This window comes from Amia ocellicauda, chromosome 9, assembly GCF_036373705.1.
Source record: "Amia ocellicauda isolate fAmiCal2 chromosome 9, fAmiCal2.hap1, whole genome shotgun sequence".
In the NCBI taxonomy this organism is placed as follows: domain Eukaryota; kingdom Metazoa; phylum Chordata; class Actinopteri; order Amiiformes; family Amiidae; genus Amia; species Amia ocellicauda.
The window spans coordinates 6320047-6335564 of record NC_089858.1 but is presented as its reverse complement, the minus strand read 5'-3'; the positions used below and the strand labels follow the sequence as shown (position 1 = coordinate 6335564).

General features: G+C 41.3%; 1 protein-coding gene across 1 annotated transcript in view; it reads right to left on the bottom strand.

Annotated features, from left to right (window-relative positions):
• LOC136758466 (multiple epidermal growth factor-like domains protein 9) overlaps positions 1-15518 on the bottom strand; it is a 180261-nt gene that overhangs the window by 8606 nt on the left and 156137 nt on the right. Inside the window, exon 5 of the mRNA XM_066712846.1 lies at positions 2815-3084. Within this exon, the coding sequence (XP_066568943.1) occupies positions 2815-3084 (270 nt within the window). The remainder of the gene's footprint in view (positions 1-2814; positions 3085-15518) is intronic.

Below are 15518 nucleotides of genomic sequence, written 5' to 3'. Positions count from 1 at the left end.
ACAAGTCCACGGCTTTCGGACCTTTATTCCTGGACTTACAGGTCCCACGCCCCACACTATACCACAGGATGTAAGAAAATGTAATGATAATCTAGGAAAGATTATACTTATGTTTCAACTACCAACTATATATATATATATATATATATATATTTTTAGTATAGTTTTCCTATTGTTTTGAGTAGGTTTATTATTTGAATTCTAGCTGAGGGAATCCTGGCAGTTTAAACCATTGAAACCCATAGTGTATTTTGAAAACCAGATCCCGAAGGAGAGATTTAGCTTTCCTCTGATAGTCAGTTTGAGTGTTTAAACAATTTTTTTTTTCTTTTACATATACAGGATATGTATAAAGAAATTAAGTGTAAAGAATGGAGGCTATAACTGTAGAATCAAAGGAGCAGGAGTGTTTCCCCTCCTCATCAGCTCAGATGCTTTTCTCAGGAAGCGATCGGCACTCTTGGCAGTTCAAGCTAATTTACAGAGGCACTCATGCTTGGTTAGCATGCTGATGAAAATCAATTAGCTAGTGGAGTTAGTGGACAGGTGGTCTGTCTCAAAGTGTGTTGTAATTAGAAGTCCAGGTGGCAACACAATTAAGTGGGAGCCTCCCATTGCTCCAATCTGAACAGAACTGCCTCGGGTTTCAACAGCAGCCGAAGCTGGTGTACTAACCCTTTGGGTTCTCTAACCTGTCGAGATTTGCAAACTAACTTCATACATTAGCAAATTAATTCCTAAGCAGTCAATGGGATTTCTATGTCAATGTTTATCCATTTCAAATTGAATGACTGAGGTTGAAAAGTCCTTGGAATGGACCAAGAATGAAGTCCTTGTTGTCTCAAGGATTGATAAGATATTTTGGAGTCTGTCTCCCGAGTGGCTCCGATTCCGATGAGCTGATCTTTGCCGGTTTGTTCCCAGCTCATGTAATTTGCTGATTGTGACCGGGAGCGCTCAGCGGCGGCGCACAGTAAGCCAGCGCCACCTGGGCTAGGGAGGGCTAAATCAGCTGGGTATCTTGGCTTGTCACTAACAAGCATCCTCTACCGGCTCTCTGGGTGCCTGGAGGTTTGCAGATCCACCAGGGGGGGTCATGCCTCTCCTTCAATCGACACCTAACCTCTCAGCAGCCTGTAGTGTGTAAAATGACAGGTGGCTCAAGGGCGTGTGGGAAATGCAGCGTCCTACTACAGAGGAGGTTTGACAGTTTGTTCATTTGTTTCGATAAAACCTGGATCCAAAACCACTTGAAGCAATTCAAAGATGGAAAAATTCAGTCCGTATTGGCAGAGAACGGAGAGCCTCCCAGGTCCTCCCCAGCCTTACCATACATCTTTAAATGCCTTCAGCTTGATGGCTGAAGATGAACACCTGCAATTTCCACATCCCGTCTCTGACATTTTACTGAAACGGCTTCAGAGTGGAAGAAAGGAACGGAGAAAGTGAGGTTTGATTAAGGGGGTCTACCTACCTGAGATAACAGCTCTCGTCTTCTCTCGTGACCCAACAAATTGGCAAGTTCAAGCATGTTATTAATTTTTTTCAAATTGGGACTTCTAATAAGGCAAACCACCGCTATAAATCGCCTCACTTTTTCTTCTGCCATCTTGCACAAAGGGTCCCTTAAGGTTTCCTTTTGTAAAGTCCATTAAAAAAATGAATGAGTGCGAAAGTGAACAACAGATTGAACGCTTTAATTAGTTTTCTCCTTGAGAGCTTTTATAGCCTCCTATTCATGACCAAGTAGGATATGAGGGCTCTTCAGGATGTTTCTTTTTACCCCCATTATTACATCGGATTTTTGTTATATGAAATAAAATGTCAACCACCTCTCCTTTCACTACTGCTCCCACAAGCTGTGTTTATTTAGCTTTCACAAACTAACCAATGGCAGAGAGGCTATTTATAGGAAAGACAGGGCTTTAATTTCCTTGAAAATTATTATAAGTAAACTGTGACCTGAAGGAGCTCATACAGCTGTGTTTCTTGGCAGTTTTAACAGAGCAATAAGTGTAAGTCTTTCACATTGACATGTGGATTTCATCAAATGGTTAAGTATCTCCATAGAACCAAAAAGCTTTTGATCCTGCTGTAGTCTGTGTGGGGTATTTCTTATGTAATGCCTGTGTATTAGAAGCAAAGATAGAGATCTTTGGAGGACTGGTCTGAGAGAGCACAGTTTTAGTGAATGATTAAGACTAGGAAAGGAGAACAGTGTACACAATGGTAGTAATGGTCATACGGTTTGGTAACTGCATCAGTTTAATTACTGGGCACACCAAGGCAACCTTATAACAAGACCTACCTTATGAAACTACAACTGCCATGAAGATGGCTTAGGCTACTACATCAATGTCTCCCTTTCTACAGGCACTGATGATCTGAAATGACCTGCCTCTGCCTCAAGTGTAACTCAAAGCCAAAGTCAAATATTTTGAAAGGGCGAGAGGTCAGTCTGAGTCAGGCTTTGACTTGGTAAGCGGACAGATGTTGAGCTGTAGGAGGTGTTGTCATTCTGAGGAAGTGCTAAACCCCGGCTTGGTCCCCAATGTACATTAGCAGAGACTTCGGGGCACTGCCCGAAACACATGTGTTTTTTTTGCACCTCTTGTTTACACCTCCATCTGCAAGATTATCTTCAAAAGACCTTGCATCCAATTGTAGTTCAAACCTAGATGATTTCAGGACCATGTCAAAGCTACTGATTATGGCATTGCTTGGTAAAATTCTGATGACAGCTGACCAGATTACCAGCTCATTTCAATTTATCTCGGATCCAGGTCTCCTCAGCAGGACTGCTGGAAGTCTTACCTCTCTTAGTGCAGTTGTTTACTCGGCCATCCCCCACGTAGCCCTCGGCACATTTCTCACAGTGCTGGCCGGCAGTATTGTTGGCGCAATTCAGGCACTGGCCGGTGTCGGGGTCACAGATGCGTGGGGTTGTTCGGGTGTCCACATTTCCATTGCATTCGCAACGCACACAGATGCTGTCGGAGTTGTAATAGCCATCCTTGCACTTGTCACAGTTGGGACCCTGGTACTCAGGCCTACACTGATCACAGACCGGCTTCCCTGTGGAATCTGGAAGAGAGCCACGGAGAATCAGAAAATGTCATTGCTGGCAAGAAGGGCTCCCTCTCTTATTTATTTGTGAGAACCTAGTTATATCATAACAGATCATCAATGACATGGTTAAAGACTTTAGTTTTCAGTTAATCTTACCTACTGGTTTTCACCAAGAGCACAAGAGAGCACAAAATGGGCCAATAAGTTGAAAAAAGAACCAGTTGTACAACAATAACCATAACTGGGTAAAACTTTCAAACTTCACTAAGGTAAGTAATAATGTTCTTAATATCTTGATGTTTGTTCAGCACTTGGTACAAAAGTTGTTCATTTTTATAACCAGGAGTAACAGTGCAGGTTAAAGTGTTGTGTGGGAGCAGGGCGTCAATGGCGTGTGGATAGAGAACGAGAGCGGTGTATAAGAGGAGCAGTCAATGATCCCTGCAGCCAGTTTCATTTGTCTTTCTTGACTCGTGCCTGTAAAGAAGATGTACTACCACAGTCAAGCATATCATTTGCAAGGTCTAAGATTCTCTCGCCATTACACTTCAAGCCTTATATAGCCTCACCCAGAACTAGCATTTATTGTTATGCAGTTCTTCAATTCCCCTACTGTATAAAATGCATTAATTCATGTCCAGGCCATGTAAAGTTGACAGCCTTTGTGATAAAACCAAATCGTTAGGCATGTGATCTCAATAACTGTATGGGATGTACTGTAGCAGGGTCATTAGAGAGCTCAGACTGTTACACAAGGCAAAAGGCAAAAACAGCAACAAAGAAACACGTGGCTGCTCATTCTGAACACAAAGCTTTATTTTTTTTTCCCACCACACGTTAATGGCTCAGAACAGGCCAAGCTGTGCTGCTGGCACACAGTGCCCACAATGCCCCTGGGGGAAACCCTGGCATGTGAGGAGGGAGGGACACAGTGACAGGGGCAGACATGGCCACATCATGTACAGAGGCTAGATACTGCAGTACATAACCATACAGCAGGAACCATACATACAGCATAACCGTAAAGGCAGGAAATCAAACGTGGAACCCAAAATATTAAGAGCAAAAGTATGAGAAAAATTCTACCACAAGCTATTGGAAGTCAGACACTGACACTCATCTGGTGATAGCTGACCTGATTCGCAGGCGCTACTCCACTGCTCTGCTCCCGATCTCAGATCATATCCAGATCAAAACTGACTCTTACCAACGATGTCTTGAATAGATAACACCCCTACCTTCAGACCCTCAACTCTCCTCACACTCCCTCCAGACCTCTCCAGTCCTCCTGCGCCAGAAGACTATCTTTGCCTTCTCTCCGCTCTCCTTCCTCCAGAGCTGCTCCTTTCATTCCCTGGCCCCTAATTGATGGGACGACCTTCCCAATGAGGTCAGGACCCCACAGTCCCCGACCACCTTCCTGAGATTACACACAACACATCTGTTCACACTGTACTTGTAATACAGCAGCTTATTCTCCTGAGCTGTTCAGCAAATTTCACACTTTATATAATTGGTTCCTTATGCTCCTGCTTACTTATACAATCCTATTGTTTTCTATGACTTCTCCTTTGCATCCTTCCCTTTAGCACATATCTAGGACTTAACTGCATCATTACCTCTTTTTACAAGGATATATGCTTTGTGTTTTATATTAAATGTTCTACTGTGCTTTTGTAATGCTTAAGTTTTACTGTGTATTGATTATACAGCTGCACTTTTGTAATGTTTAAATTTAAATTTGTATTGATTTTGTATTACTCAGCTTGTATTACTCTCTGCTAATTCCCTCTGGGCCATGGCTTAGTGCTTAAACAAGAAAAACAATACTTTTAAAACTGTTAATCCTTAGACGTGGACAGATTACAAGGACAACACTTCTTGGGTACATTGAATGGCAAAGCATTAAATTCTAATGATTAATTAATTAGATTAATCTAATTAATTATTTTATTATAATACAGGTGGGCATTCATAAGGAACAGCAAGTACCTACAGTGCCCTTATTTAACCTACGTTGCAGTTTGTAGTAAGTGCAATTTGTATTAATGCCACTAGGTGGTGCTATGACTTCAAAAAAGGAGACGCGTCAATTAATGAATTAAAGTAACACTGGGGTTCTCTAGAGAGGTAGTGAGGGCAAACCTGTTAGCAACATGCGCTAATTAAAACACCAAGCTACTTCTAGACAACCTCTAAAACTGTATTACACTGTTACTTACTACATAAAACAAAAATGACAGCTAGGAAAGCAGCAATATATATTTAATACATACAGTAGTCATTTTGTATTTTACTACAGAATTCACAGGTAAGAGTTAGGTCACACAGTATTGGATTTAACAAATGGATTAACAAACTGACTTTATATGATCACTGTTCAGGATAGTGTATTGATTTATATTTTCACTGACAGGTTGCATGCAATAATTGAATTATGGGACATGATAACGTTTACTATGTTGTCTGTACCCAGACAACATAGTAAACTCCAAGTGCTCAAAATATTACTATTGAAAAGAGGAGACTATATCCCTTACTTTAAAACATCCCAAATGAAAAAAAAAAAAAAAATCCTCTAAAAACAGCAAATACAATCCAGAGAGATCTATGACAATCCTCAGGTACTCCAAGAGGAGCCGGTTGTCTGCAGGAGACATTATTTATGGAGATTTATGGAGTTTCATCACCCTGAGAGTAAATTTGATCATAGCACTTATTACTGTGTCTCCCTGTGCAGAATCAACATGAATTACCATTTCTTTGGTATACTATGAAGCAATCCTCACTGCAATCCGGTCCTGCAACACTAACACATTGCGTTTTACAGCAGGCAATACAGACCTGTGAAGTGAAGTGGACCTGACCCTGAAGTCAAAAGCATCAAAGACGGGAGAAATATAATACTGCGCACAGAAACCCATGTGTATTGGTGAATGTGCTGCCCACTCATAGTTAATGGGAGCATGGTAGAAAGGACAATCTGCAGAGTGGGAAAGTCAGACTGTTTGGGGGTTTTGGTTCCATCTGGTGTCCTCAATAACTTTGTCTCTGTTGGCAATATTCAAGATTTTTTAAGGCTTGTTTACAGCAGATGGATGTAAAATACATTTGGTCGTGTTGGAGACGTAGCATTAAAATTTTTCAGAACCTGAAGAAATGTATTAACTATCCTGTCAATTCGCCAATTAGAGCAATTATGTAGCTGAGAGCTTGGCTGGAAAAAAAAAAAGCACCGGCCTATAGGAACTTAGAGAATCTCAGGCTTATACAGAGTTTATACAGAGGGTAAAGAGCTATAGAGTGATCTATTTAAGATCATGGGTGTCTCAGAATCTGATCAACACCAGCCACATTGACAGACTCTTGCAACCCACAGCACAAACTCCTACAAAAGCAATTAATTACACTGCAAAAATACTCAGAGAACAACCCTTGACATTTTCTATAAGCCTCAAACCAAGCATGATGTTCATCATGCGTTCACAGTACAGTGACAGGCCGACCGAAACGGGATTCAGATCATGGGTCACACTGGAAAAACAGGACACAAACAGTCAATTGCACATCACTCCTAGGCAGAAAGTGTTCAGTTTATTTGTAATCAGAGCAGGATCAATCTTCCGGTCACCTTATACACCATCTGCGAGTGTATCAGATCTCCCTGCCGCACAGAGGCAAAGCGCATGTAAACCATTACCAGGAGACAGAACTCTTTCATATGGAAGAGCACACTTGCTACTTCATTAATTTGCTTGGAATGCAAAAAAAAGAAATAGCCAACTTAATGGCAAACAAGCAGATTGTGAGAAACTCCAGCAGAAATTAATTGCTTGTTGTGCACTTGTGCGTAAACGGAGGAGAATTCAGCACTTCTAACAGACACAGATCAATTTAGAGGCTCCCAGTCTCAGAGTCCGAGATGAATGGAGGAGAGGGGCGGGGCAGAAAAGTGGTTTCCAGACTGCAAATTAATATATCAAAGTATTATTTAAAAAAAAATATATTAGACAAGTTATTTTGGCACTAAATGCTCCCATATGAGCACTAAACAAACATACAAAACCACTGCTGAGCCCCACAAAAGAGTCTGCTGTTTTACAATAATCGCTAAACAGAACGGTTGATCAAGGTGGAGGTTTGCTGGGATTAGATGGTGCCTGACCACAAACTCCACAGCAGTTCTTTCAAAATCAAACGACAACCTATTTGAGGCATAGAGGCACAGTGATATTATCACAGTCTGATGCGGTTAGATAGGGGAACTATAAAATTGGTTGGATCGGGACTCTTCAGGACCAGGAATGGAGACACTGGCTGAGATCACGTGAATGTGGGCAGTGAAACCATGGGGGGTAAAATGCAGAAAGCAATGAAATGGTCTACCCTTCCAACTGACTTTTGGATTGACGTTTACATTGTGACAACGAGGGCCACCTCTTGAGTTGGAAACTCAAAGTGAAAGATTGCCTTTAATCAGTATGGAGCTGTAATTATTGCACTGAATGATACTTCAAAAGAGTGAGAGTGGAAGTATCAGCATCAAACCAAACCCACAGAGAGTTTCACGAGCTGCCTGTTCATTCTCTCCCATTAATTGCACATTAGGAAGCTTGTACAATTATAGGCATCTCCATTCAGTTTTCTCCACCCCCTCCGTTCTCCCTGTATGGCTATCAACCGAAAACAAGCAGTAAAAGCCATCTGGCTGCTTCATGCACAGAACATAGTTAAGCTCATTTCACAGTTGACCCCTTCTGGTATTATACTATTATTAGGAGGAATCAGAGTTTCTGTTAATTAAAACTTACAATTCCTTTGTTAAAACGCAGCGCAGTACTAATCATTTTGTAAGGATGTGTGTATTTTGCTTTTGAGAACTAATCATAACTTTCAGATCAGTTTAATCTATGCGAAATGTGTGCTCCGTGTTCTGTATATAAAAACAATAGAGACTTACTCCCACCCAGTCACTGACTGCTCCGTGCAGACGGGAAAAAAAGCCTCAGAAATCACTCAGCTTCATCAAACATCTTGCTGGGAAAAGCAACCAGAGCTTCTCCAACTCGGAGAAGGAAAGCAGCCTTCCCTAATGGACAGAGATCTGGTGAAATGATGAATGCCAATGGAATTAAGTTTCCTCATCCCACCGTCTTGACACGCGCAGACCTCAGAGCAGGTGAGGGAGCCACACGTCCTAGAATCCCTCTGCAGGCCTCGGGAGAACAAAAGCCTCTCGAAAATGCATTGCTGTTTCTACAGGAAGGTTTCCACAGTAACAATTGACAGGTGGTGGTCAATCATTTATCAGTTCTAACTCATCAGTTTCCACATAGACACAGGCAGAGAGGCACTTAATAAAAGTCTGTCCACAAGGCCCTCCCAGCCCCCCCACCCCCTTGTCACGTGAGACGTTTAGGTTTATCACACCACCGGTGTATTACAGTGACACCAGCTAAAATCATCTCTCAAAAACACACAGAGGGAACTGCAATCTGCTGGCGGTCTCTCTGTGCTAGTTTTCTGTTCTTTTTGTTGGTAAATCAAAAACAAAACCTGGAACAGCTTTGTATTACTACAGATAGGCTGATATGGTTTTCCTACGAATTGTTCTGTAATAAAAAAAAACGAACAAAGCATTGTAAACAAGTAAGAAACTTGAACAAAGCCAAGTCTGCTGCCCAGCGGAAGAGAGCGGTTAAGAAAGCTTGTTAACAGTTCTTTCAGTTTATAAATTCCACTGGTTGAGTAAAATTTAAAACGGGAACATCAAACAGGGCTGTCATTGCTCAAGCAACATCTTTAACGTGTTTTCAATTTTACACCAACAAAACTATGGATAGCTCAAGGGTACACATACTTAGGTATCACATCATAAGCGAATGAGCATCTCACTCTATCTTTATCAAGTTCTACATCTATCTCTCCCTCGGTCTGTCTCTCTCAAATTTCAAATTTCAGATTGCTTTATTGGCATGACAGTTATACATTAGTATTGCCAAAGCATTATCAAAAAAATGTTTCTTATAACAATGTAACAATATTTAAACAATATAGAAAATATATATACATGTATTTTGTGTGTATATATACACTCACCTAAAGGATTATTAGGAACACCATACTAATACTGTGTTTGACCCCCTTTCGCCTTCAGAACTGCCTTCATTCTACGTGGCATTGATTCAACAAGGTGCTGAAAGCATTCTTTAGAAATGTTGGCCCATATTGATAGGATTGCATCTTGCAGTTGATGGAGATTTGTGGGATGCACATCCAGGGCACGAAGCTCCCGTTCCACCACATCCCAAAGATGCTCTATTGGGTTGAGATCTGGTGACTGTGGGGGCCAGTTTAGTACAGTGAACTCATTGTCATGTTCAAGAAACCAATTTGAAATGATTCGACCTTTGTGACATGGTGCATTATCCTGCTGGAAGTAGCCATCAGAGGACGGGTACATGGTGGTCATAAAGGGATGGACATGGTCAGAAACAATGCTCAGGTAGGCCGTGGCATTTAAACGATGCCCAATTGGCACTAAGGGGCCTAAAGTGTGCCAAGAAAACATCCCTCACACCATTACACCTCCACCACCAGCCTGCACAGTGGTAACAAGGCATGATGGATCCATGTTCTCATTCTGTTTACGCCAAATTCTGACTCTACCATCTGAATGTCTCAACAGAAATCGAGACTCATCAGACCAGGCAACATTTTTCCAGTCTTCAACTGTCCAATTTTGGTGAGCTTGTGCAAATTGTAGCCTCTTTTTCCTATTTGTAGTGGAGATGAGTGGTACCCGGTGGGGTCTTCTGCTGTTGTAGCCCATCCGCCTCAAGGTTGTACGTGTTGTGGCTTCACAAATGCTTTGCTGCATACCTCGGTTGTAACGAGTGGTTATTTCAGTCAAAGTTGTTCTTCTATCAGCTTGAATCAGTCGGCCCATTCTCCTCTGACCTCTAGCATCAACAAGGCATTTTCGCCCACAGGACTGCCGCATACTGGATGTTTTTCCCTTTTCACACCATTCTTTGTAAACCCTAGAAATGGTTGTGCGTGAAAATCCCAGTAACTGAGCAGATTGTGAAATACTCAGACCGGCCCGTCTGGCACCAACAACCATGCCACGCTCAAAATTGCTTAAATCACCTTTCTTTCCCATTCAGACATTCAGTTTGGAGTTCAGGAGATTGTCTTGACCAGGACCACACCCCTAAATGCATTGAAGTAACTGCCATGTGATTGGTTGGTTAGATAATTGCATTAATGAGAAATTGAACAGGTGTTCCTAATAATCCTTTAGGTGAGTGTATATACATATACATGTGTCGGCCTGTCTGTATGGCCAGGCTGTGGTCAGGATCTGCCTCTGCTATGTGTTTCTGACAGTCACCAGGTATTCACTCGATAGCACTCAAGTTCGTTTTGTGTTTTAGTGTTGGTTTCCCTGTCTCTCTCGCTCTCTTTTCTGGATTCCAGCATCTACGGCAGACTGGGATTAAAAATGTATTTCTTCATGTGAATGAATTTATCACGAGTGCAGCGGGGTTGTGCTGTCAGGTCACCGTCACTCAGCCGCAGATGTGAAGGGTGCTGTTGAAACGCTGTGCGGTCTGATAGTAGGGAGGTTGAGGATCCTCTGTCAACAGGCCTGTCAGAGCCTCACAACTCCCTGCACACCCCTGCTGAACTTTCCCACGCAGCACTGTACACACGCTCTACGCCCAGATTCGTTAGGCAACTATTTACAGTTGTTGCTCTCGCACACTGTCATTGCATGCGTGTGTGAATTATTCATGACCCTTCGCCTGTCAATCGCAAGGTTATTGTTCCCACTTTTAATATTCCATTGTCTCCCTGTTATGCCTTATTGTTTGGGTGCCCTCATCTTTTTTTTTTTTTTTTTTTTTGATGAACTCTTTCAACTCTCTCAAATCCCCCACTGTTTTTGGGTCGTGCAAAGTGATGTTTTCCTCAGTCATTGAATTGCAACAGATTCAGTGGGGAATAATGCCAGAGAATAAGCCATGAATCAAAGATGTTATGGACATTCCTGTGGATTTGCTAACCAATGCATGCAATATTCACAGCTCTACAGAAAGTTAGTTAATGGCTTCATTTGAAAAATGATCTTAATATGTGTATCTAAAAGGCATGGCAAAATACATCAGACCAAAACATTACTTCAGCTCAGTAGCAAAGCCTGGGAATAAGTTATGTGCCATAGTCTGCCTTCAAGACTAAATTGGAAATAGCCAATCAGCTGATTTTTGGCCTACAGGAGCCTGTCTACAGCAGTAGTGGCACACTGGTCCTGGACAGTGACAGGTTCTTCTTGAATTTGCTGTATCTCAGCATTCAATTAAATGCAATTGCTAAACTGAACAATGTAAACACTGCTTCCAGAATGTTGGTATGAGGGGCTTTTAAAAGATCTGCATGTCATTATAGTGGGATGTTCAGCAAAGTCCTGCATACCTTCGCCATTGACCCTTCCAGTATAAACACAGACAAAAACACATTTTAAATATCTCAAAGTGATTACTGGGTCCAAACTGAAGCACACAGTCCTTGTAAAAAGGCCCCAGCCCTTATTTTATACAGTAGAGCAGTGTAATCCTCTCTTTGGTGTATTTTAAACAGTGGGATTATAGAGTCACGGTTAGGAGGTTAGAGATCCGAAAGGCAGGTCTGGCTGCGAAAGCCTTCTGCAGTTGTGCTGTAGAGGTGGGGTTCCCAAAAGCACCAAGCCTCGAACGCACACACATGGAGATATCAACCACGGCTGGGACTGTGGGAGGGACACTCAGATCGCCAGAAGCCATTTGTGTGTGATTGTTACTCTTCAATAAAAGACTATGAAGTACAGAGGGATGCTTAAATCAGAGCTTTCTTTTCATTAAAAGAGGAGTCTGTGGTTATATCCATTTATGGACAGACTGACTTTAGCAAATCTCCTTTGAAGACAACTACATGTTTTGATCCAATAGCTGATACAATTTTTCGAATTTCAGAAGGCATTTGATAGTATTTGAAGTATTCAACTGGTAACTCTGTGTTGGGTCCCTTGCTCTTGTAAAAACAAATCTATACACCCACACACAGCAGAATGAAAAAGAAAAAAATCTACACACAATCAACAGCCCATACGTCTCTTTGCTGTACATTAAAAATCACAGTTGGAGCTATAATGCAAGAGTGCGGTTGCTTTAAACAGTTAAATTGTCCTTTTGATTTTTATTCAAGCTAAAAGTTTATCCGGAGAAAGTTGTGATGCACACACTTTGTTAAAGCAGTGTGTATCCCACATTTGAAAAATAGTTTTAAAACAATTTGTACCCCATAGTCTGAATGTTTCTGAAAGGAGTCTCCTACATTAAAATAATGCCAGTGACAGAAACTTGACAGGAACCCAGTTCAAGCTTTACTGCAGCTTTAAAAGGATGCCAGTTTGCACTCTGTTCTGCTTCTCATATTTACTGGATACACGGTGCAGAGGTTTACAATCACGAAGGAATCTCTCTACCAGCAAGACCTTTTCACAGTTTGTCCAGAAGAGCCCCAGTCGAGAGCTTCTGACCTCCTCGCCTTACTCAGTATAGAAATTAGATCTTCCAATGCTTTCCATAGCAATGCAAACCCTTCTACAAAAGACAAATTTTCTTGTCCCTCATGCAGCATAAAGCAGAATGAACCTCATTAGCCTGTACAGGAACAGAAGGCCAGAACTGATCGGATGAGCTGCTAATGACTCTGCTCACTGTTATATTATAGGAATATAAGAGGAATAAGAGACTACAGCGATCAAGCCAACTACAGGCCCTGATACAGTTGCCCATCACAAGTATTCCCAACAATGTGCTTCAGTGTACTGCGTAAGGATAACACAGCCACACTGCTGCTTAAAAATAAAACCAAATGAGAGATTTAATAATTTGTTTAGGTGGAAAAAAGAACAAAAACAAAACAAAACACTGAATGACAAACCTCAAGACATGAAAACTAAGTCATCAGTTGAAATTTACTGTAAAATAGTCAGTGGATCAATTTCCAAATAAATTGTGTAAGTAATGAGGTTGTGAGATTAATGGAGTATGGAGGGTCAGATACACTTTGATTTAATTTACTCCTTAATGATGACAATGAAGAAAACGAACACAAGAAAGATAATTAAGAATCAAACTGAGAGGAGGAAGAGTTGTAAATAATTAATATTCCTTAGAATCGTAATAAAACGAACCGTTTAATCTCCATCCTGCTTATGTTTCTGTCCACAACAAAAACACAGCAACAATTTAATTTAGCATAATGGGTGCCAAGGAAACAGAAATAAACATTAGGATATCCAGCCGTGTCCCTGCACTACACTGTAGCATGATTTCACTATCGTGGCTCATATCACATAGTGACTCGAGGCTATTCTGAAAATCTTGAATTGGAATGTAAGTTAGTGCTTTTCTCACACTAAGCGTCTCCCCCTTTCCCCAGCTTTCAGCAGGCCTGAAGGTGCCTTTGTGCTTTCCTGGCTTCCGAGTTTAAATTAGTGTTAACTTATCCTCCGCTAAGCTGCTATAAATCAGCTCCAGCCCTATACTGTCACAGTAGCATTGAGGTGGACAGCCGAAAGAAAACAAGCCCCTTAAACAGGAAGGGCCCATTTGTGTTCTCTATCAGAGAGAACTGGCGCTGTCTACATCATCAAACAGCAGAAGCAGACAAGCATTAAGCAATAAATCTTATCCCCGGTTCGTCTGCATATCTAATTATGTTTAGATTTTTTCTTTTAAGGATGGCACTGATAGCTGTCGCAGGTAATTCGATTGTCGCGCTACTGTATCTGCACAATTGACATTGAAGAAAATTCAGTAAAGAGCGCTGTGTGCGATATCTCGGCACACTTCGTGGGATGTGTTTCCAGTTTCAGTGAAACATTCATCAATATCAGAGAATTAACCAAAAATGTGAAGTATTTAGGAAACCAGATGGTTATGTATTAGATAAAGAGAGGACTGATGTAATAGAAAAGACAACTACTGAAAAGTAATAAGAGGCATTGTAAAAACATGGAGGGAAGTTTTCAGTCATTTATGAATGTCAGTCTCGCGTGAATCATGCAGGGACCTGTGCCGGGTTAACTAAAGCAGTGGGTCCCAAACGCCAGTAGCACAACTACTGCCAGACATATTTCATCCTGCACGCTAATCACATTATTCTTAAATCAACATGAAACAATCCACCAGCATGTTAAGAAAATAATTAAAAATACTTTTTTTTAAATTGGTAATTACTCCTCCCCCAACCCTTTGTATGATTGTGCATGTATATTTTATATGCAATACAATGTATGTTGGCTGTATAGTCCATATTGTGGTGGTCTGTGTTTAATATCACAAATATCCGGGCTGCACCGTGAGAAGGACTGGAAACCACAACAGTCGTAGACATGAGTGACAAATTCAAATAGGCTATATTATATTAATAAATGAAAAGCTTTCCAAAAAGTATAGTAGAAACTAGATTGAGACTGAGAAACTAGAAAGATGACAGTCAAAATGCTGATGAGCAAAATACACTTTAATATCCATTTCTGTACATACGAAACACATTTCACAGGAAGTGTGCACTGCTGTCCTTGTGTTGTGCTTGTGAGGAAGCCTAGACAGAAAAGCCTGTCGTTAAGGACAACTTTAATAGCCCCTCAAGTGCGATCGAAAGACATTGTTGAGTTAATGAAGCTGGGTCTCCTTGTCTAACAGGGTTTGAGATGCCTAGCCCTGCTCTGTGGAGATTAGGGCTGTGAGGTGGGTCAGGCCAGAGTGGGGTTGAGAAACGATGGGTGTGAGACATTTTTACAGCGCAGGTTCGGTCTTCATCACTGGGGCAACTGAGAAAAGCCAGAGACATCGAAGGCTTCATTGATCAGTGACCTACAGCAAGCACTTAAGCTGCGCTCTGGCCTCCTCTTCTGAATTCCCTGAAGTCTGAAATTGCGCTTTAACTTTAAAAACTGTTTAGATTCCTGCAGGTGAGGTGAAGAATTCAGATGCTCTTTGACCTCATCTGCTTTTGAATACCGACTTCGCTTTGCATCGCAGACGGTGCAGTTTCTGAGTCCCAGCTGACATTACTGAAACAGCTGGAACCCAGCGGTGAGTAAAATGCAAACTTAAAAAGAGCTTTAGCTTTACTCTTAAACGTACCACATTATGATTACAAATAATATCCCACAAGTGTCAGCTTGATCAATTACTAACTCTCACGGAATATGACTTAAAAAGTGAAATCAGTCATTTATATGTTACTATAACCCAAATACATCTATGTGATTTCCAATAAAATTCAATTGTTTAGAGATTATTTTGTTCTGTCTAACTGACAAATTCAAATCAAACTAATTTCCGTGTGCTGTAATTTCCCACTGGAGTTAAATAAGAGGACCACAGGGC